Source organism: Crassostrea angulata, chromosome 9, assembly GCF_025612915.1.
Source record: "Crassostrea angulata isolate pt1a10 chromosome 9, ASM2561291v2, whole genome shotgun sequence".
NCBI lineage: Eukaryota > Metazoa > Mollusca > Bivalvia > Ostreida > Ostreidae > Magallana > Magallana angulata.
Genome location: NC_069119.1, coordinates 4,977,370 through 4,998,390, shown reverse-complemented (window position 1 = coordinate 4,998,390; position 21,021 = coordinate 4,977,370). Strand labels below are relative to the sequence as shown.

At 34.3% G+C, this 21,021-nt stretch overlaps 2 protein-coding genes across 2 annotated transcripts; one reads left to right on the top strand and one right to left on the bottom strand.

The window, feature by feature from the left end:
* Positions 1-1,005: 1,005 nt before the first annotated feature.
* On the top strand, positions 1,006-1,623 carry LOC128163264 (uncharacterized protein K02A2.6-like). Its single transcript, XM_052826809.1, has one exon. The coding sequence runs from the start codon at positions 1,006-1,008 to the stop codon at positions 1,621-1,623; it is 618 nt and encodes a 205-aa protein (XP_052682769.1).
* A 2,324-nt stretch (positions 1,624-3,947) lies between these two features.
* LOC128164015 (dentin sialophosphoprotein-like) lies at positions 3,948-19,228 on the bottom strand. The gene is made up of 6 exons (XM_052827724.1): positions 19,050-19,228; positions 6,486-8,047; positions 6,048-6,166; positions 5,654-5,759; positions 5,319-5,428; positions 3,948-4,982 (listed from the first exon to the last, which is right to left on the bottom strand). Exons 1-6 carry the CDS (start codon positions 19,130-19,132, stop codon positions 4,869-4,871), a joined length of 2,094 nt encoding a protein of 697 aa, XP_052683684.1. The 5' UTR covers positions 19,133-19,228; the 3' UTR covers positions 3,948-4,868.
* Between the last annotated feature and the right edge of the window lie 1,793 nt (positions 19,229-21,021).

Genomic DNA, 21,021 nt, shown 5'->3' with positions numbered 1-21,021 from the left:
TGCACGGACTTCATTCAGCGTATAATAAATATCCTGAACTTCTGGACCTGCACAATGTAACAGTAAAGCTTTTCTTTGTTCAGGGTTACTCACCCCCTTTCCAACCGCGAAAAGTTCGAAACTTCTATGCCACCGTTTCCAAGAAACTGTGACGGTGTCAGAACCGCTGAGGAGATTGACAAAGAAGAATGTGAACTTCGTATGGGGACGTGAACAGAAGAAGAGTTTTGATACGTTGAAACGTTGTTTGTCAAATGTGGAAACTTTAGGACACTACAGGTTAGATGCAGAAAAAACACAGTGACAGATGCTAGCAATGTAGGCCTTGGAGCAGTCTTACTTCAAGTGCACAAAGGTGAAACGAGAGTCATCTGTTATGCAAGCCGTACATTGTCTGTGGCAGAACGCAATTATTCGACAGAGAAAGAAGCTCTGGCAGTTGTGTGGGCATGTGAGAAGTTCCATATTTACTTGTATGGTGTAGAGTTTGAGCTGATTACAGATCACAAGCCATTAGAAGTTCTTTATGGAAGAAAATCTCGACCAAATGCACGAATTGAACGCTGGTTGTTAAAACTTATGGCATACAATTTCAAAGTGCGTTACTTACCTGGACATCAGAATATTGCAGATGCATTGTCACGTTTGGTGGAAATAACCCTGTGGAAAACAGTAACTCTGTGGAGACTGAACAATATGTGAAATTTATAGCGAGGGAAGCAACGCCTCAAGCATTGTCTACTCGAGAAGTAGAAGAAGTTTCAAAATGGGACGAAGAACTTGTCAGAATTCGTAGATTCATTAAAGAAGGGGAATGGGAAAAATCTTGTGTTGACTATTTTCCATTCAGAGATGAATTTTGTTCTATTGGATACCTTGTGTTACATGGATCTAGGATTGTGATTCCGAGAAGTTTGAGAAAACAGTGTGTTCAGTTGCACACCAGGGGCACTTGGGCATTGTTGGGACAAAACAACAACTTAGGACGAAAGTTTGGTGCCTGGTATGGACAAAGAAGTGGAAAAGTACGTGAAATCATGTCATGGATGTCAGATTACTAGTGCATATCCAAAACCGGAGCCAATCAGTCCAACATCTTTACCGACGGGACCATGGCAAGAATTGGCAAATGACTTACTGGGACCATTAACATCAGGACAATATGTGTTAGTTGTAGTGGACTACTTCAGCCGTTATTATGAAATTGAAATCACCAAAGACATTACAAGTGAGAAAATCATTGATGCTCTAGAGGGAATGTTTTGTAGACACGGAATTCCATATCAAATTACATCTGATAATGGACCACAATTCAAGTCTAAGTTATTTGAGGATTATTTGACAGATAACTGCATCAAACACAGAGCAGTTACACCATTACATCCGGCTGCAAACGGGGAAGTTGAACGTCAAAACCGGTCATTGATGAAAAGGATTAGAATTGCACAAGCAGAATCTAAGGATTGGAAGAAAGAAATCCGGAAATACTTGTTTGCATATCGAACAACTCCACACAGTACAACTGGGGTGTCACCTGCAGAATTGATGTTCCGCCGTACACTGAGGACAAAATTACCGCAAGTAGAGAATCTACAAGCAAATGTGTTTGATGAAGAAATGTGAGATAAGGATGTGTATTCAAAGTACAGAAACAAGCTGTCTGTTGATGAGAAACGCGGTGCAGTGGACTGCGACTTAGAGCCTGGAGATTCAGTCCTTTTGAAGAAAGCAGTCAAAGACAAAATGGACACTCCGTACTTATACTTTGGTACAGAAAACTGGAAACAGCTGTGTTGTTGAATCACCAGAAGGAGTCACATTGAAGAGGAATAGCGAGTTTGTGAAAAAGTATTAAGAACCGGGAACTTCCGAAAGTGATGTGTCCGATATTCCAGAGACTTACAGTGAACCGATCATTGTATCCACTGATACAGGTGATGAAGGACAGCCTTCTGTGAGGGAACCTATTGCAAGAAAACCAACAGAGCCAGTCTTGAGAAGGTCAACCCGTGTAAAGACAGTTCCGCAACGTTTTAAGGACTTTAAAATGTGAGCCGTGTCCGTGTGTTTCCGTGTGAAATTATTTGTATCATGGACTGTGAACTGTGACTGTCTTTGTAAATTTTGTAAAATGTTTATAATGGACTGTGACTCTTTACTAAATGTAAAAAATTGTGAATGTTTTTCAGAAATATTGGACAGTAATCTTATTAAGAATGAGAAATCTGATTATTAATATGTTTTTCAGTATAATAGTTAAATCTTGCAAAGGGGGGTATTGTAGTATATTTATATGATCTAGGGAAGTAACTGTTTGTGTATGAATGTATGAGTATGATGTGAGTAAGAGTTATGGTTCTGCATTTGGGTCGAACTTCTGAACGCCATTCAGTTCAATAAGCGAAGCCATTGTAATTCTCCTCGTCGCCAGTGAAGAATATAACGAATTAAATCAATTCACGAATAGGTTTATTCATGACACATGTATACAAGTCCACATCATGTTCTCACGCACGCACATATCATCCGCATGGCTATTTTCCCGTGCTCAATCCCCGGGTGATACTCTCAAACAATACACACAAAGAACCATAACTCTTACTCACATCATACTCATACATTCATACACAAACAGTTACTTCCCTTCGATCATATAAATATACTACAATGCAGACGTTATGCACTCTGTATGAACGACACACGTGTTCGATGTGCATGTGAAGTAAGGCAGCACTATTTGTGCAAAATAGTACGGATACTTTGGAAATTCTATAAATTGTATTTTATTGATTGCTGTTTTCTTTATTCTTTACTACAAAGATTTTACTACAATATGTAGTTCATGCATTTAGAAGTCCGTGTAACCTGAATGCCTCGATCGGAAAGCAATCGACCGTAACTTTCTCGACCGGTATATATACCCCAGTGGCAGTAGAGGAGCGATCAAAACTAATATGGCGACCAAACGCTTTTATGAGTTCATGTCAGCTTTAAGAATGAAACTACTTAAGTTTAATTTGGTGTTGTGATTTTTTTCACATACACACACAAATATATATATACCGGTAATCCAAAATGAGTAAAGTTAATCCACACAGGTAATAAATAATAAAAAAAAATAACAGAAAGCCGATTCAAAACTCTACCGGTTTCATTATAATCTTCAGGATTCCGATGTCATTTACAAAATCCATGGGGCTTATGTGTGGACACCAGAAACAACCTCTTTGTAGCCGAGTTATGCACGGGTAAAGTGAAGAAAATCCAGTATCTATTGTAAACAGATTGTGTTAAATTAGTATTTCGACATCAAACTGACTGAAATGACTTTGTTCACGTATCTTAAATATGATAAACTGAATCTTTTTCATGAATACATGTTAACAAACTATGCACCGGTATTCATGTTGTCTGTGTAAACAGGCTGTTTTATATGATAAATGAACAGAAACTGTAATTTAGTTTACACAGACTCACTACGGAAATATATTGAGAGTGAAAAAAAGATAAATACTTACAATAATTTAAAACATTTATATAACATGCCGGGTGAAATTTCGAATAAATCAAACGTAGACAAATTTTATTGCCGGTAATTCCTATGAGGAATTCCTTTTATTTCTTCTCACTTTTTTCGATTTATATATTAAATAATAAAGCAAAAAAAATTCAACAATGTAATTTATAGAATTTGAATTTGTATTTTGTGCCTCAACAGATCTTACATTAAATAAAATAGGTGAGTAGGTTAATAGTCTATGTATCGGTAAATATATCATACCTATCAATTGATAGAGGTCTTTACATTTTGATAACTATTGTAAAACTGCCCAACCTTTTTTACCCTTAAACTGATCACTGCTTTTGTCAATATCATTGACAATCTAATGGCAATATTTTCCTTCTTGAGTTCTCTTTGGTAATCAACCACAAAATCAAACACAAAATGACTGTTTGCATTATTGATTTATTTACAAATGTTGACTTTATTGTTTTATGTACAAATAGACTAGGTTTGATCTTAACTAGAAGTAATAAATACTGAGTTATGTTACAGTGGAGGGGGAGGTTAGTACGTCCACACAGGAGATCTGAGTCAGGGTTAGGAAATAAATATATTGCACAACATCGCTGTAAAAATTCTCACAATGGAGAGAGAGTGTGTGAGATTGACCTGAGACATAACAGTCCATCAAGGCAAGGGGATGACAAAATACTGGGGCTGAGAGATACTGAGTCATAATAATAGAGAGTACAAATAAACAGGGGCTACAACACTACAAAATAAACACACCTAAAATATACAACTATCTGTCTATACTACTTCATCAAATGAAATCTGTCATGAATAAAAAATTGACCTTCACATAACATCACCTACACACACAGCTTGTATTAAAAACGATAAACCTATTCCAATTTCTCAGTTTTCACACACAACTGACACAATTCATGATCATTAAAAGCAATGTGCGTTCAATAAAAACAACAAAAATAAAACACAAATGTTTACCATACATTGGATAAAATTTTGCAACACATTGCAAACATACAGATATAAAATGGATAAAAAAATAAAAACAAGCAAAAACCATATAACAAAGTCATTTCTTGGAGCATTTTATTTCACACATGTCCAGTCCTTTCGCGATTTCATTTCCTTCTCGAAGAGTACACGATAAACGAAAACAAACATTTCCCGAGCCATAAAAGGCGGTCACTGAATTGGCACAAATTAATACCCTGGTAGTAAAATGTCCTCTGAATTCTTCAGACTTAACCAAATATTTATCAATACGGTTGGCGAGATTCCTATACTAGCGACAATAAAGTCTCTCTCTTACGACTCCAATACCCTGGGTAACTTGTTACCACGGCCACTCCTTTGAGGCCCGGGACATGGACTTGCTCCTCCTGACTCGGGTGATGACAATGGGGGAGGGCTTGTCCTCAACGAAAGGAAAGGTGAAGTCCTCAGGTCTCTGTAAAACAAAACATACACCATTAAAACATGTATAAAGGAAATCTGTTTAGAAGATACACATTTTTAATTATAATATCTTGAACTGGTAAAAACCATATATTTATTTGAGTTACTGGGACTCATTCAAAGAGTTTACAGTATTTATATGTACACATCGCCTATTAGTACAAAATAGAGATTGTTTAGAACTATCTATTTTTTCCTCATACTTTTTGAGAATGATGATTTTATTTTTTACTTCTTAAATCAATATGTATAAATGTATATGAGTAGCTGTGTCCTTTGCATACAGTTTTACACTATATAGCTATATGGTCAATATGGAGTTGGTTACCTGTCTGAGCACGGAGCGGGGCTTGGTGGGGGTGTGGCGGGGGGAGTGGGGGTTCAGGGAGTCGTCCTCCAGATCCGGGTTCCAGATGATCCGACTGGCACGCTTTGGAGCTGAAATAATCACAAACATACACAGGTTAACTCTTTGTTCACATTGTATTTACATGTTCAATGCATAAATTGATCTTGACATGTAGATATTCATTACTTCTCAGAATGATTTCTACATTTTCAGTGACTACAATACTTATAGTTATTATTATAATTTATATTCATATTGTTTTAGAATACATATATTTCTAACTTTACTTATTTGTATTGTGTGTGTATACTTACGAGGAAAGTGGACCATGGGAGACTCTGCCATGTTAAGGTACTGCACCACTCGCTGTCCGTTACAGATGGTGTGTAGCTTTGTAATGGTGTCCACCTCATGCTCAGACTATAAGGAAAAAAAGAGAAAAATTAAAGTTATGCTTAAGATAAAACATCAAACACAAGGCCATCTATTATTTTGGAGTGAATTGATAAATTACTCATTTGAAGACACTCTTTAGAATAATTCCCAATTCTTTTCTTGGTTTTTATAATTATATCATAAATTGTAGAGGCGAGGGTTGAGCATTGAAGAGACATTTAATTACTTCTAGTCTCTTCTTATTGCAAGCCTAGTAGTCAGATACCAAATACTTTTTATACATGTTTTATCTGATGCCCCTGGGTGACTTACCAGTTTGGGGACGGGTTTATCCTTACAGCACAGTCCGCCTCCCTTCTGACTGTTGGCCATGGCCGCTCTGTGGGGGTCGGATCTGCTCTTTACAGTGGATACTGTCTTAGTCACCTTAGCTGTAAACAAAAAAACATACTTATCATCATATTGAAATAACCATAGCAAAATAGAAATGTTTTGAGCAACCATTTAAGGAATTTTCCACATTTTGGAAATGAGCAGAGGACCTTAAAATTGGGAATTTCGTGATGATTTATCAAAAATTTCAAAATTGTGATGTCCTATCAAAAATTTTTTTTAAAAGTTTATCACTGTTCGTGAGTCAGAATATCCCTGCATCCACATTCTTAATTTTGTAGTGCCTGCTGAATTCTACAATTTTACAAATGTTTTTAGCATCACAGTGTTTTTAGTTTTCATTACAGTATAACTTACCACTGCTGATTTTGCGGGTGTGGGCCTCTGAAGCTTTGGCAGGGATGTAAACAGCCGTAGAGAAGTCGTCCAGATTCGTCTCCAGTGTGCGTGGAAGACACGTTGAATCCCCAGAGCTGGATGAGGAGGAAGTGGAATCTTCGCCATCCAGGGAGTTCTCCAGACAGGAGGAGGAGAGAGAGCTGTCGCTGTCCATCTCGCTGAAGTAGATCCCAATGATCTCCTTACACAGTTCCCGTTCACTGATGTCCGGCTTGTCCTTGATGAAGGTCGCGCTGTCATCTGGCTGGCTGCTGTATCGACTGTTGCTGACCCAGTAGGCGGTGTTCTGCATGGACTGCTGTACATCTTCCAGGGACTTGGAGGAGTCGGGTGGAAGATCCGGGACCATCTTCACTGTTGCCTCTTCCAGCACCTCTTGGTTTAGGCTCTTGTTGCGCACCTGGAGGATGGGACTGCAAAGTTTCCGTCTGTGTCTCCTATCACTCTCGCTGCAATGAAGTCTGGTCTCACTCTTGGGAATAACGTCTGGTTCACAGTACGAAATCCGGTTCCTCTGGATGGATCCACATGATGTCACAGTACCACTGGAACTCACAGAGTCCACCAATGAGTCGTTGGAAGAGTTGAAGGATTTGAAAGCACTGCTGGTGTTGGATACGATCTTGGACGAGTTGTGAACTGTTGGGAAGAACTTGGCATGATGGCTGCGGGCGTAGGTTGGGAGGGGGGTCACCAGTTGCTGCTGAGAGTCCTTCTTGATCACACTACCGTTTGTCTTGATACGATTTCCTCTATTTACAGAATTTGTATGTACAATTGAGTTCCTGGACTTCAAAGAAGCTGCGGGAAGGAAGCACTTGTCCTGCCTTAAGAAACTAGAGCACTCATCAATGTCACTGTCCGAGTCTGTGGAAGAACTGCGCTGGGAGATGGGAGTGATGGTCCGGATGGTTGATCCAAGGTCAGAGTCAGAGTCCGAAGAATCGTCCGCACGCACACTGTTGTCCGAATCACTGCACGAATCATCACATGAGTCACAGCTGCAGGAGTCACTCAGAGTATGGAAAGAAGACGCAGAGTTATCCTCCCTGGAAATCTCAACATTCGTCACATCTGTAGGACTGTCCACGCGAGAGTCACCGCTCGGATCTTCCAGCATGGAGTCGTCTTCCGGTAAAGCGATTGGAGCACGGCCCCTGGACTCCTCGCAGATGACATCTGGAATGTCGGTCAGAGCACGAGACATCAGACTGGAGGAGGAGTTAGACGTTGACCCGATTCCGCTGTCCAGCGACGACAGGCTGCTACGGATGGATAAACTGTCCGTTTTGGAGTCCCCACTGATCACCGAATCACTGTCACGCCCAGAGTCTGAGTCCTTGGGAAGTTTACTGGTATCGGGCTGTGCACTGTCCTCGCGGAACAACTTGATCGACTTCTTCCGGAAGCTTGGAATGAAGAGCAGGGTCCGGCGCTTGGAGAGCTTCTTCATCTTGCGGACCTCTGTCGCGGAGAGGGCTTCTGGGTCATCAGACTTCATTGGCTTGCACTCCTCTGTTCTAAAATCAAAAGTCAACAGGTTAACTACTTAGGTTATTGAGGACACAACTTACCATGTACCGAATCCTTCAAGGAATAAAAATCACATCAATTTTTTTGTTGAATTTATCACAACAAATTTTTTGTTAAATATATTGAGGACTATTTCCAAAAATTATAAAAATCATCCAAACCAGGGGCAGAGAATTACCCAGGGCTTACGGGTATTAAATGCTGTAAATAGTGATACTTTAAGTATCTAAAAGACTACATGTATTAGTACACTCCACTTTCATCACTAACACGTAGGGCTTTGACATAAATTTGTTTACATTTCGACTGAGGCCCTTTGTAGTTAATGCCGGTGTTGTTGTTACATTTTATCATGTCTTAATCAGATAATGGAGAGAGAGAGATGGTCCCACTGATAGCCGGATAGCTCCAGGCTGGTTTTATACTGACCAGCCAAGATTTCCTACTGAACAGAATGGATCTAATAATCACAGACTACTCCACATACAAAGCCCTGTCTACACACAGTCACACCCTCCATTATACTCTCTTCCTGTCCCATTGTCTTTATCCCCTTTCATTGCTTATTGTTTTTGGGGGGCTTTTTTGGTAATCTAATAATCTGTTTTCTTTTCTAACATCTGTTAGTCTTTCAATTGTAAATCCCTAATGCCAATATTTTTTTAAAGAAGATATAATTTGTCTGCTGATTTCTATAAAATTGATTACTTCTCCCTACTAAGGAATATATGTACCTATTCAATGATAAATCTCTTTCTCATCAATGAAAATATCAAACTCCATTTTTGTAAGATATATAGTTTTTTGTTTTAACTTACAGTCACTGTTCATTTTTCCACAATTTCTTTTGTCATTCAAAACAAAGCAGGTGTTTCAAACAACTTTAAACGCTTTCTGACAAAATTACATGTTTAGCCTGGGGAAACATGCATGCATGTAGATTTGAGTTTGAGGCTCTAATTTACATGACACCCATACAAATCACCCGTTTGTTTGGAACAGGACAGAATGCCCTCCAGTATTTATGATTTGGTTACTGCTATTTCAATTATTCTAAATCTTAATTTAAAATTTACTTATAAGTATATGAATATCAACTGATTACAAGAACATTCTCAATAAGGTCACATTCTGAGCTTCCTCCATTTTGAAATTGGATTTATGACCACTATAAGTTAACTTGCATAAAATTGTACTTTTACTTTGATCATATTTCTAAAAACTATTTTGAAATTCAGTTTACATTCTTGGGAAGATCTAGTATGTTTAAGTAAAGAGCTATTGAAACACACAAATCAATCACTGTTCTGAATACCAGTATACTGAGAATGTTTTTATATAATTGTTGATCAAAAGTTTGTTGTTATTTTAGTTTGTTTTGAGTCATTAACACGTGAAAAATTCTCCGCTTATTCATCCATCGTTTAGTTGATGTTAAAAAAAATGCTGGCTTGCTTGTTATAGGTTTTATAAAGTGACAATTATTGCAGTAGTGAACATTTTCTAAATATTACATTAATGATCTGCATCTAGCAGAATAAGACAGTGCTGTAAGTACAGTATATCAAACAGACACATGTAAGTTATACATATTCAAATATTGTCTGCAAATTGTTGTAATAAACACATACTAATAACATACTTCATGATCATGCAAGCAACATGAAATAGATAAATTCTTTACCTTGATGTAATAAAGTCCTTATCAAAAGTCATAAAAGCAACAGAAAGTCCCCACATAAATAAATACAGCACTGATTATAGAGCACTAATTGAGCCATCTGTTGACTAGGACAGAGGGTCCACGCTTATATCTAATAGTCATCAGATCTGACATACAGTGCTCAGGAGCAGATCACTGGCTATGTGAGACCGGAAACTGAGGGGACTCTGTGGGGGGTCCATCAGCCACTGTAAGACCCCCTGGGGGAGGGGGTACTATTGGTGTGGGAATCTATATATCTGAACTTATATTATGTACATGATTTTAGTGTGCATTGTCCTTATATGTTATGTGAGCTGTTTAGTATCCCTTGATCATACTAACATTAATAAAGGGAATTTTCAACATTTCTAAAAAGTTTTATCTACAACTTAATTTGATCATGAGTACAATATCATTTAAATTAACAAAAAGATATAACTCGATCACTTCATACTGAATGTTCATCAATTATCATAAACATTTTTTTTTTTTGCTTCACCTAGAATTCAAACTTATACAAATATTTTGCACATGTATAAACCCTTATTCTATCAATAAACATGCATGTGCCAAGAAATAGTCTTTAATATCCACGAGAGTATGTACTGACTAATAGTATGTCCTTTAGAATCCCCCCACCACATTCCCCCTTTTCAGCAAACAAGTTATGACCAATTTGAAAGTTAAGTGGGGAAACCGTTACAGTTGGTAGCATATTGTTAATTTTCAAAGGTGGTAGGAATGTGATAATAACCTTTTAGAAAATTAGAAATTTTGATATTTTAAATAAATCAACTGTTTTTGTTTTTAGCCCCCCCCCCCCCTTTTCAACCAAAATCAAACTAAAGAGGGAGATAACTCTAACACTTGTTGATAATGTGATGACTTTTTTGAAAAATAAAATTCTTGTCAATCAAACATGGTAAAATAACCAAGACTTAGTAGGATGTGTAAATTGAATTGTACTCTTAAATGTATAATGAAATTGTACATTGGGTAAATTTCTTATATACATTAGATTTAAGTGAAACATATCAACACATAAGGATAGACAAAACGTGATGATGTGCAGAATCAACTGTCTAGTGAAACTTGGTGAAAGAATTACACTACACAGTACACTTTATATTTATATTAACATATATGGTAAGAACTTAGTAGGTTGCAAGAACTTGTGTTCTAACCATTTGTATATACCTATTGATTATAAAATATATTGTGTTCAAACTACACCATCTCAAGCAATTAGAAAAATGTTGTTCTATTCATAAATATCAATGTTTCAATGCAGTAGATAATTAACAAATATTGACAGGCATAGTAACAGAATATAGAGACTTGTCTTAGTTTCTCAGTAAAGAAAAACCACAATGTTCCTGTCCTACATCAAGATCAATCCATGGTCAAATTGGAAATAAGAATTTTAGTAAATAAATATTTCAGATTGAAAAAGATTTGGACTTCTGTGTAAATTATATTATTTTCTTCAGTATTAATTTCCTTTAAAATCATTTTTTTTCTTCTTCATAGACACATTTTTAAATTGAGAGTATAATGCTTTTAAATAGACTAGATTCCTAAAATGTCAAATAAATCAAAATTGAGAGTATAATGCTTTTAAATAGACTAGATTCCTAAAATGTCAAATAAATCAAAATAATGTAATATTATCGTGATGGTTATATATGAAGGTTGAAATTAAGATCGATAACCTATGAATCATATGGCTCTTGAAAATGAATACAATAAAATTTTGATGCATGCATTATCATTTCAAACAAATTAAATCTTTATTACCTAACAGAAGTCTTCTTTTTCTCAACCTCTCCCTCAAAAACCTCCAGACTTAACAATTTCTTTTTCTTTTTTGTATGACTATTGCATTTCAGTTGATCATCCATTTTTGCAAATGTTTTGTGTGAACAAATGATGTCAAGATTTCATATATATAATATCTAAACACCATCAGAAGTACTATTCAGTTAGCAGTGCTAAGTTGGTTAGGTCTAAAACTAACAATATAGACTTACATAAACATTGGCAGTCTGTCTTGTAGAAACTTCATAATTAACAGCTAATTAAAACACAATCCCACACTTCTTGACACTTCAGAATAATTAATCAATTAACAGCTCCTAATCACACAGAGCATAGGGTTGACACATGGATAATAAACCCTAATCAAATTGGACCAATCAGAGACAGGCATTTAGCAATTTGACCCTTGTAAGGTTAAATAGGACCAATCAGGCAGTGTATACCCAGAATTAACAGTAAAGAGAAGTGTTGTTTTAGTAATTAGTGTTGTTGGCACCCCAGTTAATCCCCAGATACCCCCATTGTGAACTACTGTGGGAAAAAAATGGGGAAACTTAAACACAATACAAAAAATATTTTAATCTCTTTATTTATAGCATATTATAAATTTTTGTTAGCATTATAAACACTATTTTCTTTAGATGTCACACTTTACTTTCTAGATAATGAAATTCAAATGAAATGAAAAGTTGTTTTCAAAATTACTGACAAAATTTATGTTTTAATTGTAATCCAGTATAACAAATTGTCCTATTTAAAACTTTTTAATTTATTTTTTATGTGTAGATTTTGGATCATGATGTTAATTTGATACATAATGAATTATTCTTGGAAATGTTGGAGAAAAGGGATATGTTAAAGTCTTCTTGTTAGGAATAATTTTTTTTTATATTGGGTTTCTGTGTTGTGTATTGGTAAATGGGTCATGATTAAATGACTTTCCTTTTGAAATAATTAATTTGTAGATTTCGGTAATGCATTGTGCTTTTTCATGAATTAATGCATCTAATTTAGTTTTGATTTCTTGGCATTTTATCTTTATTCAGCAAGTAAAATTTTGTTGATGTTCAATTCTGAGGTAGCTGTCAAAAAGTAAAGAAAATCTTTCACACCTTTGTGGGGTACACCCAATAGCTACCCATAGTATACAGCAACTACCTGATGTATACACCCACTACCTGTGGTATACACCCACTACCTAAGGTACGCGATACACCTGTCACCCCACCAAACCTGTCTCCCAAGAAACACCCCCGTGTATTGTCAACCAACTTACAGACTTAGCTTCTGTTCCTGTAAATAATATCACTTCTATGCGAGGGATATAGTTTTCAAATTTAATCATGCCAAGTACATGTACTTCATTGTGTGGGTAATGACAATTTTTTTTTTGTAGGGAAAAAATCCCTTTTATTTTTTATTTGAACATATTATATTGCATAAAAATATGAATGGTTTGAACATATGTTCTTACAATTTATAATGTTTGTTTATGCCATGTATAACAATTTATGACTGGCCATGTATCATTGTTTTGTTTAGAATTGAAAGTACACAGTGCACATCACTATTATTACATGTACTGAAATGGTTAAATGAACTTCGTTGGTCATAATCAAATCGTGTAAAGCTCGAAGGGCTTCCCAGAGGATTTGATCACGTACAAACCATGTCAATATCACTGAACTTTTTTACATTGCTGTTTATTACTTATATTTACATTTGAAGAAGGCAAATTATTCAGAATTGTTACAATTACCTACCTAGAATTTATGTTTATATGATAATTGATAATTGAGGTGTCATGAAAAGTTTACACAGAATTAACATTTTAGCTATTCTGTAGGCTTATATTAGGAAACATATTTACAAATGTAAATATTACATAAAATAGTTTTTATGTCATGGTCGAAATGAATTATTTTTCTAACAAGCATAAAGACAATTCACCAATGTCCATATTCTCTGTGAAATAGAATGGCCGGAGGTCAATGCAAAGTCAAATGGCTTCTCTGTGTGTATAAAACATGTTATTCTCTATATATATTGTTCTAGATTTAGAAAGAATTTGATTATCTACATAAACTAGAAAACTGACCAGTCAGGAAGGGCCCCGCTATGACAATTAATATAGAGAAGTGAAAAAAAACGTTGAATTCCATCCTCTTTATATTAACAATGATGAGAAATAAATGCCCAGCATAAGATGTAAAGAACTGCAATACATAGGATCTTGTGATTTGTAGTTGGATATGATTTTCATCCAACAATTAAAGTGTTTTTTTCTTGAGCCTTAGTGAGGGGATAAAACACACAAGTTGGATAAAAATCATATTATACTACAAATCATATGAGATTCTATTTATCCCATGTTTTATACACCACAATCAATGTTTACACTGTTTATTAACTCTTTACCCCTTAATGCCACCTTTTGACGCATAGGCCATATCCTTAACACTCTACCCTGGGCTACCCTTAGACTGTTTTCAGATGAACTGAAAACAGCTGATGTGTGTTTTTGAATAGACTTACTACAGGTATTAACAAATCAAACACATAGAAAATTATATATCAATGGATTTGTATTGAATTAAAATTTCAATATTCATTGAAAAAAAAATTATTTATGTCACTAATAAAAAAATACAGGTGCTAACAGGTATATGAAAATAAAATTGAGTGTTCTACATTAAATCTTTATTAAGAACAATTTCACAACAGATATTTGATAAACATATTTAAAACTGTGTGTATTACGAATAATTATTTAATAATTTTTAGGGAAAGATTCCATTATCATCATGGAATTCGTTTTTTGATCGTAAATAATGAAATGTACCTGTGGCTGACTTTCCAATTCATGTCTATCGTTTTCAGACTTATATTTACGATTTTTTTTCAATAAATGTGTAAGAGGATTTGATAAATCTAACATGTAAACAAAATAAGTGTGTTAACTTTTTGAAAAAATATAAATTTACCGGTATATTCGTGTATTTAGGGGTTACAGGTAATGCACACCTTGTGTTCCGTTTTCTGTAACTACACAGAGTTTTCCACAAAATTTTGCATGAATTTGGCATCTGGCTTTCATAATTCAATCTCACTACCAATAAATCTAGAAAATTCTGCCTCTAAACTTGATTATAAACAAAAATTGAAAACATGTGCGATGTCCGCATCGTAGTCCGCCATCTTTGTTTAATGTAGTAATGCATCACGCCACCATACACAGGTAAATCACGTGATATCTTTATTTAGAATGAGTGAACAACCATCCGTATACATGGCCAGGTGTATACCAGTCAATGTTTATAATAAACAACAGGTGTTGAGGGGTCTAATTAAGAGCTGTATATAGGGTGCGTCAAAAGTCGTCATTAAGGATATGGCCAGGGTCGTCAAAACGCGTCATTAAGGGTTAAAGGATAGAAACCTCTAAGGGGAAAAGAGTTAAACTCCACATTATTTTACTTCATTATGCCTACACAAATCCTGTTGTAAAGTCACAACTGTGGGATATCCAAAAAATATCCAATGAGTCATATCCATGGGATAAAGGAGGTTAACATGGGATGAAATAAAATTTGTTAGAAAAACAAAGAATTGATACCAATGCAATGATACCTAGGCTTTGCCTCAACTTCAAACAAACCACTTGCATACATATGTGTAAGGTAATACATATAACAGATACTAGACTTTTACCCGTGCGTGCACGGGTTGACATTGCATGTGATATCGGGCATTTACAAAATATATACATCGAAACACAGTATATTGTTGACATTTGCATAACGAAACCTCAAGCCTACAATAATGCTATTAATTTCACTACACTCTGTTGAGTTGGAATAATCTAACTGTGTCTCGGGAAATGCCTTCATCACAGTCAAAATGCCTCTATCGTCGGAACCCACGGGTTTTCTATCCGTTACACTGCAGTGTAACGGATAGAAAACCCGTGGGTTCCGACGATGAAATGCCTCCCATATACCTGTAATGTAGCAGAAAATTGCTGAATCGCTCCAAAACGATTTTGGAGAAAATTAAGTTGCATTGAATATAACAGTCAAATTGACCAAAAAAACCATTTTAAAGCTGTAAATACATTTCCTCGAAAAGTTTAAACCTAAAATTGCAGAATCCAACATATAATTCAACAACGTTTTTTACACATCTTGTTAACATTCAAAACTCTCGGGATTTTTTCTAGTAAATGCACTGTCTTAAAGTTATCTCCTGTATTTTCTTTGATGAACATAAAACAATTTCCAATGAAAATTAACACACATTTGTTTTATCGTTTCCAAGTTTATCCATGCTAATATGATATTGTGGAAACATAAAATAATAAAGAGCCTCTAGTGATTTAGCGTGAATGTAATGCGCATGCACAAGATTATAAAATCCAAAAAAATCAGATGATTTCCAGAATTTTTTGAGGAATTTTCGTTGATTATTAATTAAAGAAGCCTGATTGAGAAAAAATAAAAACAAATTGGTAATCTTCAAGTACCAATGATGTTTAAAATATATAAAACAAAAGACAGTACTCTTCCGATTTATCGGTATTAAAGCTAAAAAATTATAGTCTATTATTTTAATATAGTAGTATAGATAGACAGACCTAAGATTTTCTGAAACAGGCAAGATAATTAATCTCAGGGGATTAATTATCCTGCTCTCATCCATTTATTGAATTTAATCAGGGCTTACAGAAGGAACATTTTCAGGTACTATTCTTAAGTTTCCTTTAATACAAACATATCAACCAAAAACAACGACACCAAAACATCCATTAAAAAGAAAAAAAAAAAAAGAATCAAAAAACTGATATCTAATAAAAAAAATTTTTTTTAATTTATTGTAATTCATATATTTTTTTTTATTTTACAGAATATAAGTATTTGGACTAGAATGAAATATATTCTTTATCAAATACCATCCTTTAAACTGAGGGGTAAAAATATTAGGGTGCAGCTCATGGAATGAGAGTTTAATTTGCTTCAAAACAAACATCAGTGCAGAAAAAGGTGTTCATTAATCTCGATATGACAGATAAAGATAAGCCTCTAAATTTTCTGCAGCAGGCAAGATAATTAATCCCAGGGGATTAATTGTTCTGCTCTCTCATCCTTTTCTTCTAAATTTACAATTAAGATTTTTTTTTTTCAGAAATGACAGAATGGGGTTATTATCTGATTACCTGTAAAAATTAACAGCATTAAGGCAGAAAAAAATAAAATAAATAATTGAAAAATAAAATAGTGTGGAAGGTTAATTAATATTGCACAGCCTTCAATGTATACAATGGTAACATTCTCAGCAGTTATCTCTCTTTGCCCATTCATTCTCAGCAGTTATCTCTCTTTGCCCATTCATTCTTATGCATAGTTAGGAATCTACCCCACCACCCCAGCTCCAAACCAGAAGACATAGAGAACCAAACTTAGCATCAAAATATGTATTTTTGCCTACTGAACTACCATACCAAATTTGAACTTGATTGGGCAACCATAAAAAAAGTTATTAGAAAAAAACACGAAATTTGTGGACGGAAGAGTGACAGACGGACGGACAGAAGGACGGACGGACAGAGTGATTACTATAGGGCACCCGCAAATCCTTGCGGGGCCCTAATTAATAATATAGTTAATAAGTTTGCATTTCATACTGTTTAATGAACAGTGTTTATAAATTTAGAAATGGAACTTGCAGATTCATTTATTCAAAAGGGTACATAATTGTCTTAATAGATGTAGTTATACATGTGATTTTATCATTTTTTGTTTCTAATATGCATGACAAATATAATTCAATTTTTTATATCTTAAGTTTACAGGAAGAAACAATGGGAGAGAGCTACAATATTGCAGCTATACATAGTTCATTATACCGTATAAAAAGAGAAGAACCTATAATTTGCAAGAATGTGCTTCTGATTCTATTGATATCTATACTACTATGTTAAAATAATAGACTCAAATTTTGGGGCTTCAATACCGAGGAATCAGAAGAGTACTGTCTTTTGTATTATATATTAAGCATCATTGGTACTTCAAGATTACCAATTTGTTTTCATTTTTTCTCCATCAAGCTTCGCTAATTAATAATCAACGAAAATTCTGTTAGAAATTTTACAATCATGCGCATTACATTCACGCTAAATCATGGTAGGCTCTTTAGTTTATGTTTACGCAATATCAAATTTGTATAGATAAACTCAGAAACGATATAACAAATACGTGTAAATTTTTATTGAAAATTTGTCATATACTATGTTCATCAAAGGAAATACGGGAGATAACTCTAACTCAGTGCATTTAATATGAAAAATCCTAAAAGTTCCGAATGTTAACATGGTGTGTTAATTTGTAGCCAGTAAAAACATTGGTGAAAAAGTGTTGATTTCTTCCAGTCCCTGATTCTTCATTAATATGAATTAAATTTTGGGGTGAAAGGTATTTACATCAGTAATTTGACTGTTATTTTCATTGCATCTTCATTAATTTTAATGAGAGGCATTTTAACTATGGTGAAGGCCTGTGCCAAGACACAGTTAGATTATTCTAAATATGCAGAGTGTAGTGAAATTAATAGCAAAATAGAAATAGATAGAAATTATAAAGCTTGGTTATAATGTAAATGTCAACATTACATTGTGTTGATGTATCTATTTTGTAAATGTCCTATATCATATGCAATGTCAACCCGTGCACGCATGGGTCAAAGTCTAGTATCGGTATTCAATAAAATTAAAACACCAAAAAAATACAATGTACTTCTTCCAAAGTCAAGGGTTTCTGATCTGCTCCCCTCTACGTTATATAATTTCATAGGAAGATGCAGTGTAAATTTAAATCCTAGGTTTTCAACCTAACTATTTCTTGACAGCCAATTTGGTTCACAATGTAATAAAAATATGTCATTTTATCAAAACAAAATACATGTAGTAACGATGCATTGGCAAGAAATTGTCCCTGTGGAGTAAACTAACAGTTCAGTTGAATTTTTACATACAAAACATTTGTAACATTAAACATGTAACCAATTTTAGAAATGTTTTTTTTAATTACAATTAGTGTACTATCTCAGAGGCTATTCTCTTTTCAGAAGTGGACAGGCATATCCATTGTAGAAGATCATAATGGCATGTTCTACTGTTTCTGAAGGAAAATTCATCCCCAACCTCACCACAACAAAATGCGCATGAAAATGAGAATAATTTCGCAATATGAATCGAAAATTCACCAATGAACATTTAATAAAACACTTCCTTAATCGTCCAATTATCCAATTAAATCTTAGATTTTGGACAGCATGGACATGTGGTCAGATTAGCATCTTTCTTTGTTTTCGCTTTGTTTACGTTCAAATGAATGAAGTTACGAGCATTTGGTGGCGGTTTCAGATAAAAACTAACACATAAAATAGATATATGACATAAAAATGTTTCTTACCGTATGAATTCATTCTGGAAGACCGCGTTTTTCTTTCGGGAAATGTTTGTTTTCTTTACGAGCCTTTCAAATTTCGCGTCCATACCCACAATGCATTAGCGCTAATCCAGGAGCGGTAACTCTTTGGTGTTATTTGATTGCGCAATCATCAGACTGGACCGCGAACTTCAGTTACGTAAAATAAATTGTTCAGCTTGGTACACCGAAACATTTTTTTATATTTTGATTTCAAGCGCAATTCTAGAGAGAGAGAGTTCAAACTGTTTAAATGCACCTACCGGTATAGCATCTAATCATAAAGTATTTTCCGAGTTACATATTGTAATTTCAATTCAATTTATTATCCTTGGGCTTTACAACTCATCGGAATACAAGTTATAATACACATAAAATTATACACAAATGTACAATGTGCAGTAAGTAAGTGGACATATTAAGACAATATAATCATGTACATATCTTTTTTTTTTTTTTTTTTTTTTTTTTTTTTTTTTTTTTATTTCACACATTCTGCAGACATACAATGCATGATTATGATGCTTTAAATATAATAATTCAGAAGTGCAAAAATTTTTTTTTTGAAAGAGAAAGAGAAAGAGAGAGAGAGAGAAAGAGAGAGAGAGAGAGAGAGAGAGAGAGAGAGAGAGAGAAAATTCAAGTTAAAAATGGATTCCAGATGTTCCAATGAGTATCAAAAATCTCATTTTCACCATTTTTATAAGAAATAAATTTCTGTGTTTCATAAAAGAGCTTTAAAGACGACATTGCATAAGAAACACTCAACTGTTTCTCGGTACACCTTGCTGTGTAAATATAGTACTTTAACCAAAGAAAAATGATATTAAGGATATCTTTGTTTTTACCAAGGATGCCTAGAATGAAAGTTTTCTTGGTAAATGTAACCTGAAAATTGATTTTTTCTTCTAAATAATGTTTAAAATGTTCTAAAAAAGATTGAACACATTCACAATCCCACAGCATATGTTCTATAGTTTCCTCTTCTCTGTGACAAAAGGTACACATTTTAGAGTTTATTTTTTTAATTTTGAATAAAAAAGAGTTTGTTGCTAAAATTTTGTTAATTATTCTGTATTGGAACCATTGAAGTTTACAGTTTTTTGTTATTATGAAAGGTAGTTTATGGATTAATTTCCATTCCATGTCCTCTATATCTAATAATTCATTCCACCTTCTTTTACCTGTTGTCACAGAGGTATTATTGTTTAAAATATCATAAAAAAAACTTTGACTTTTTACATTTCATAACTTTATGTATGTTTTCTCTAATAAGCGGGTTTGCTAATTTTCTTAAAGTTTGATTTTCACCCAATTTTCTGATGTATGTCTTTACAGCATGGATTATACTTGCATATTCTAAAAAGTTGACCTTTACATTCGTATACATATCACAAAACTTATCAAAACTAAGAAAAGTACTACCTTCCTCAATGATATCATTGATGTATCTAATATTATTATCAAATAGTTGTTTATTAAAAAAAGATTTCCCTCCAATATGGATCAAAGGGTTATAAAATAAAGGTGAGTCTGCAGTTGCACCAGACTCTAATATATTATGCAGGTCAACCCATGCCTTAAACACATCTATCCAGAACTTGTTTTTTAATGATTTCAAAAGTATATTAATGTATTCAATACCACATGATGTAAATTTATTTTGATTAAAATTAAGTATGAATTGACTCAACCCCCTGTTTGTAACAATAAGCTGTCTCACCCAGAATAATTTCATGGAGGATATAAATGCTTTGATATTTATCATCTTAAGACCACCTTCTTCATATTTTTGAACAAGAACATCCCTCTTTATTCTGTGAGTTGAGCCATTCCATATAAATGAAAAAAATAGCTTTTCTAATTCTTTACAATAAAAGACAGATGGGTTTTGGATAGACATTAGTATATGATTCAACAAAGGCAGCACTAATGTCTTAATAACTGTAATCTTGCC

Coding starts and splice junctions, on each gene's coding strand:
- LOC128163264 (XM_052826809.1), top strand. CDS start 1,006: ATGGACAAAGAAGTGGAAAAGTACGTGAAATCATGTCATGGATGTCAG.
- LOC128164015 (XM_052827724.1), bottom strand. CDS start 19,132: ATGGACGCGAAATTTGAAAGGCTCGTAAAGAAAACAAACATTTCCCGA. Junction 8,048..19,049: donor TTCCAGAATGAATTCATACG/GTAAGAAACATT, acceptor TTTTGATTTTAG/AACAGAGGAGTGCAAGCCAA. Junction 5,429..5,653: donor TCCCATGGTCCACTTTCCTC/GTAAGTATACAC, acceptor TGATTATTTCAG/CTCCAAAGCGTGCCAGTCGG.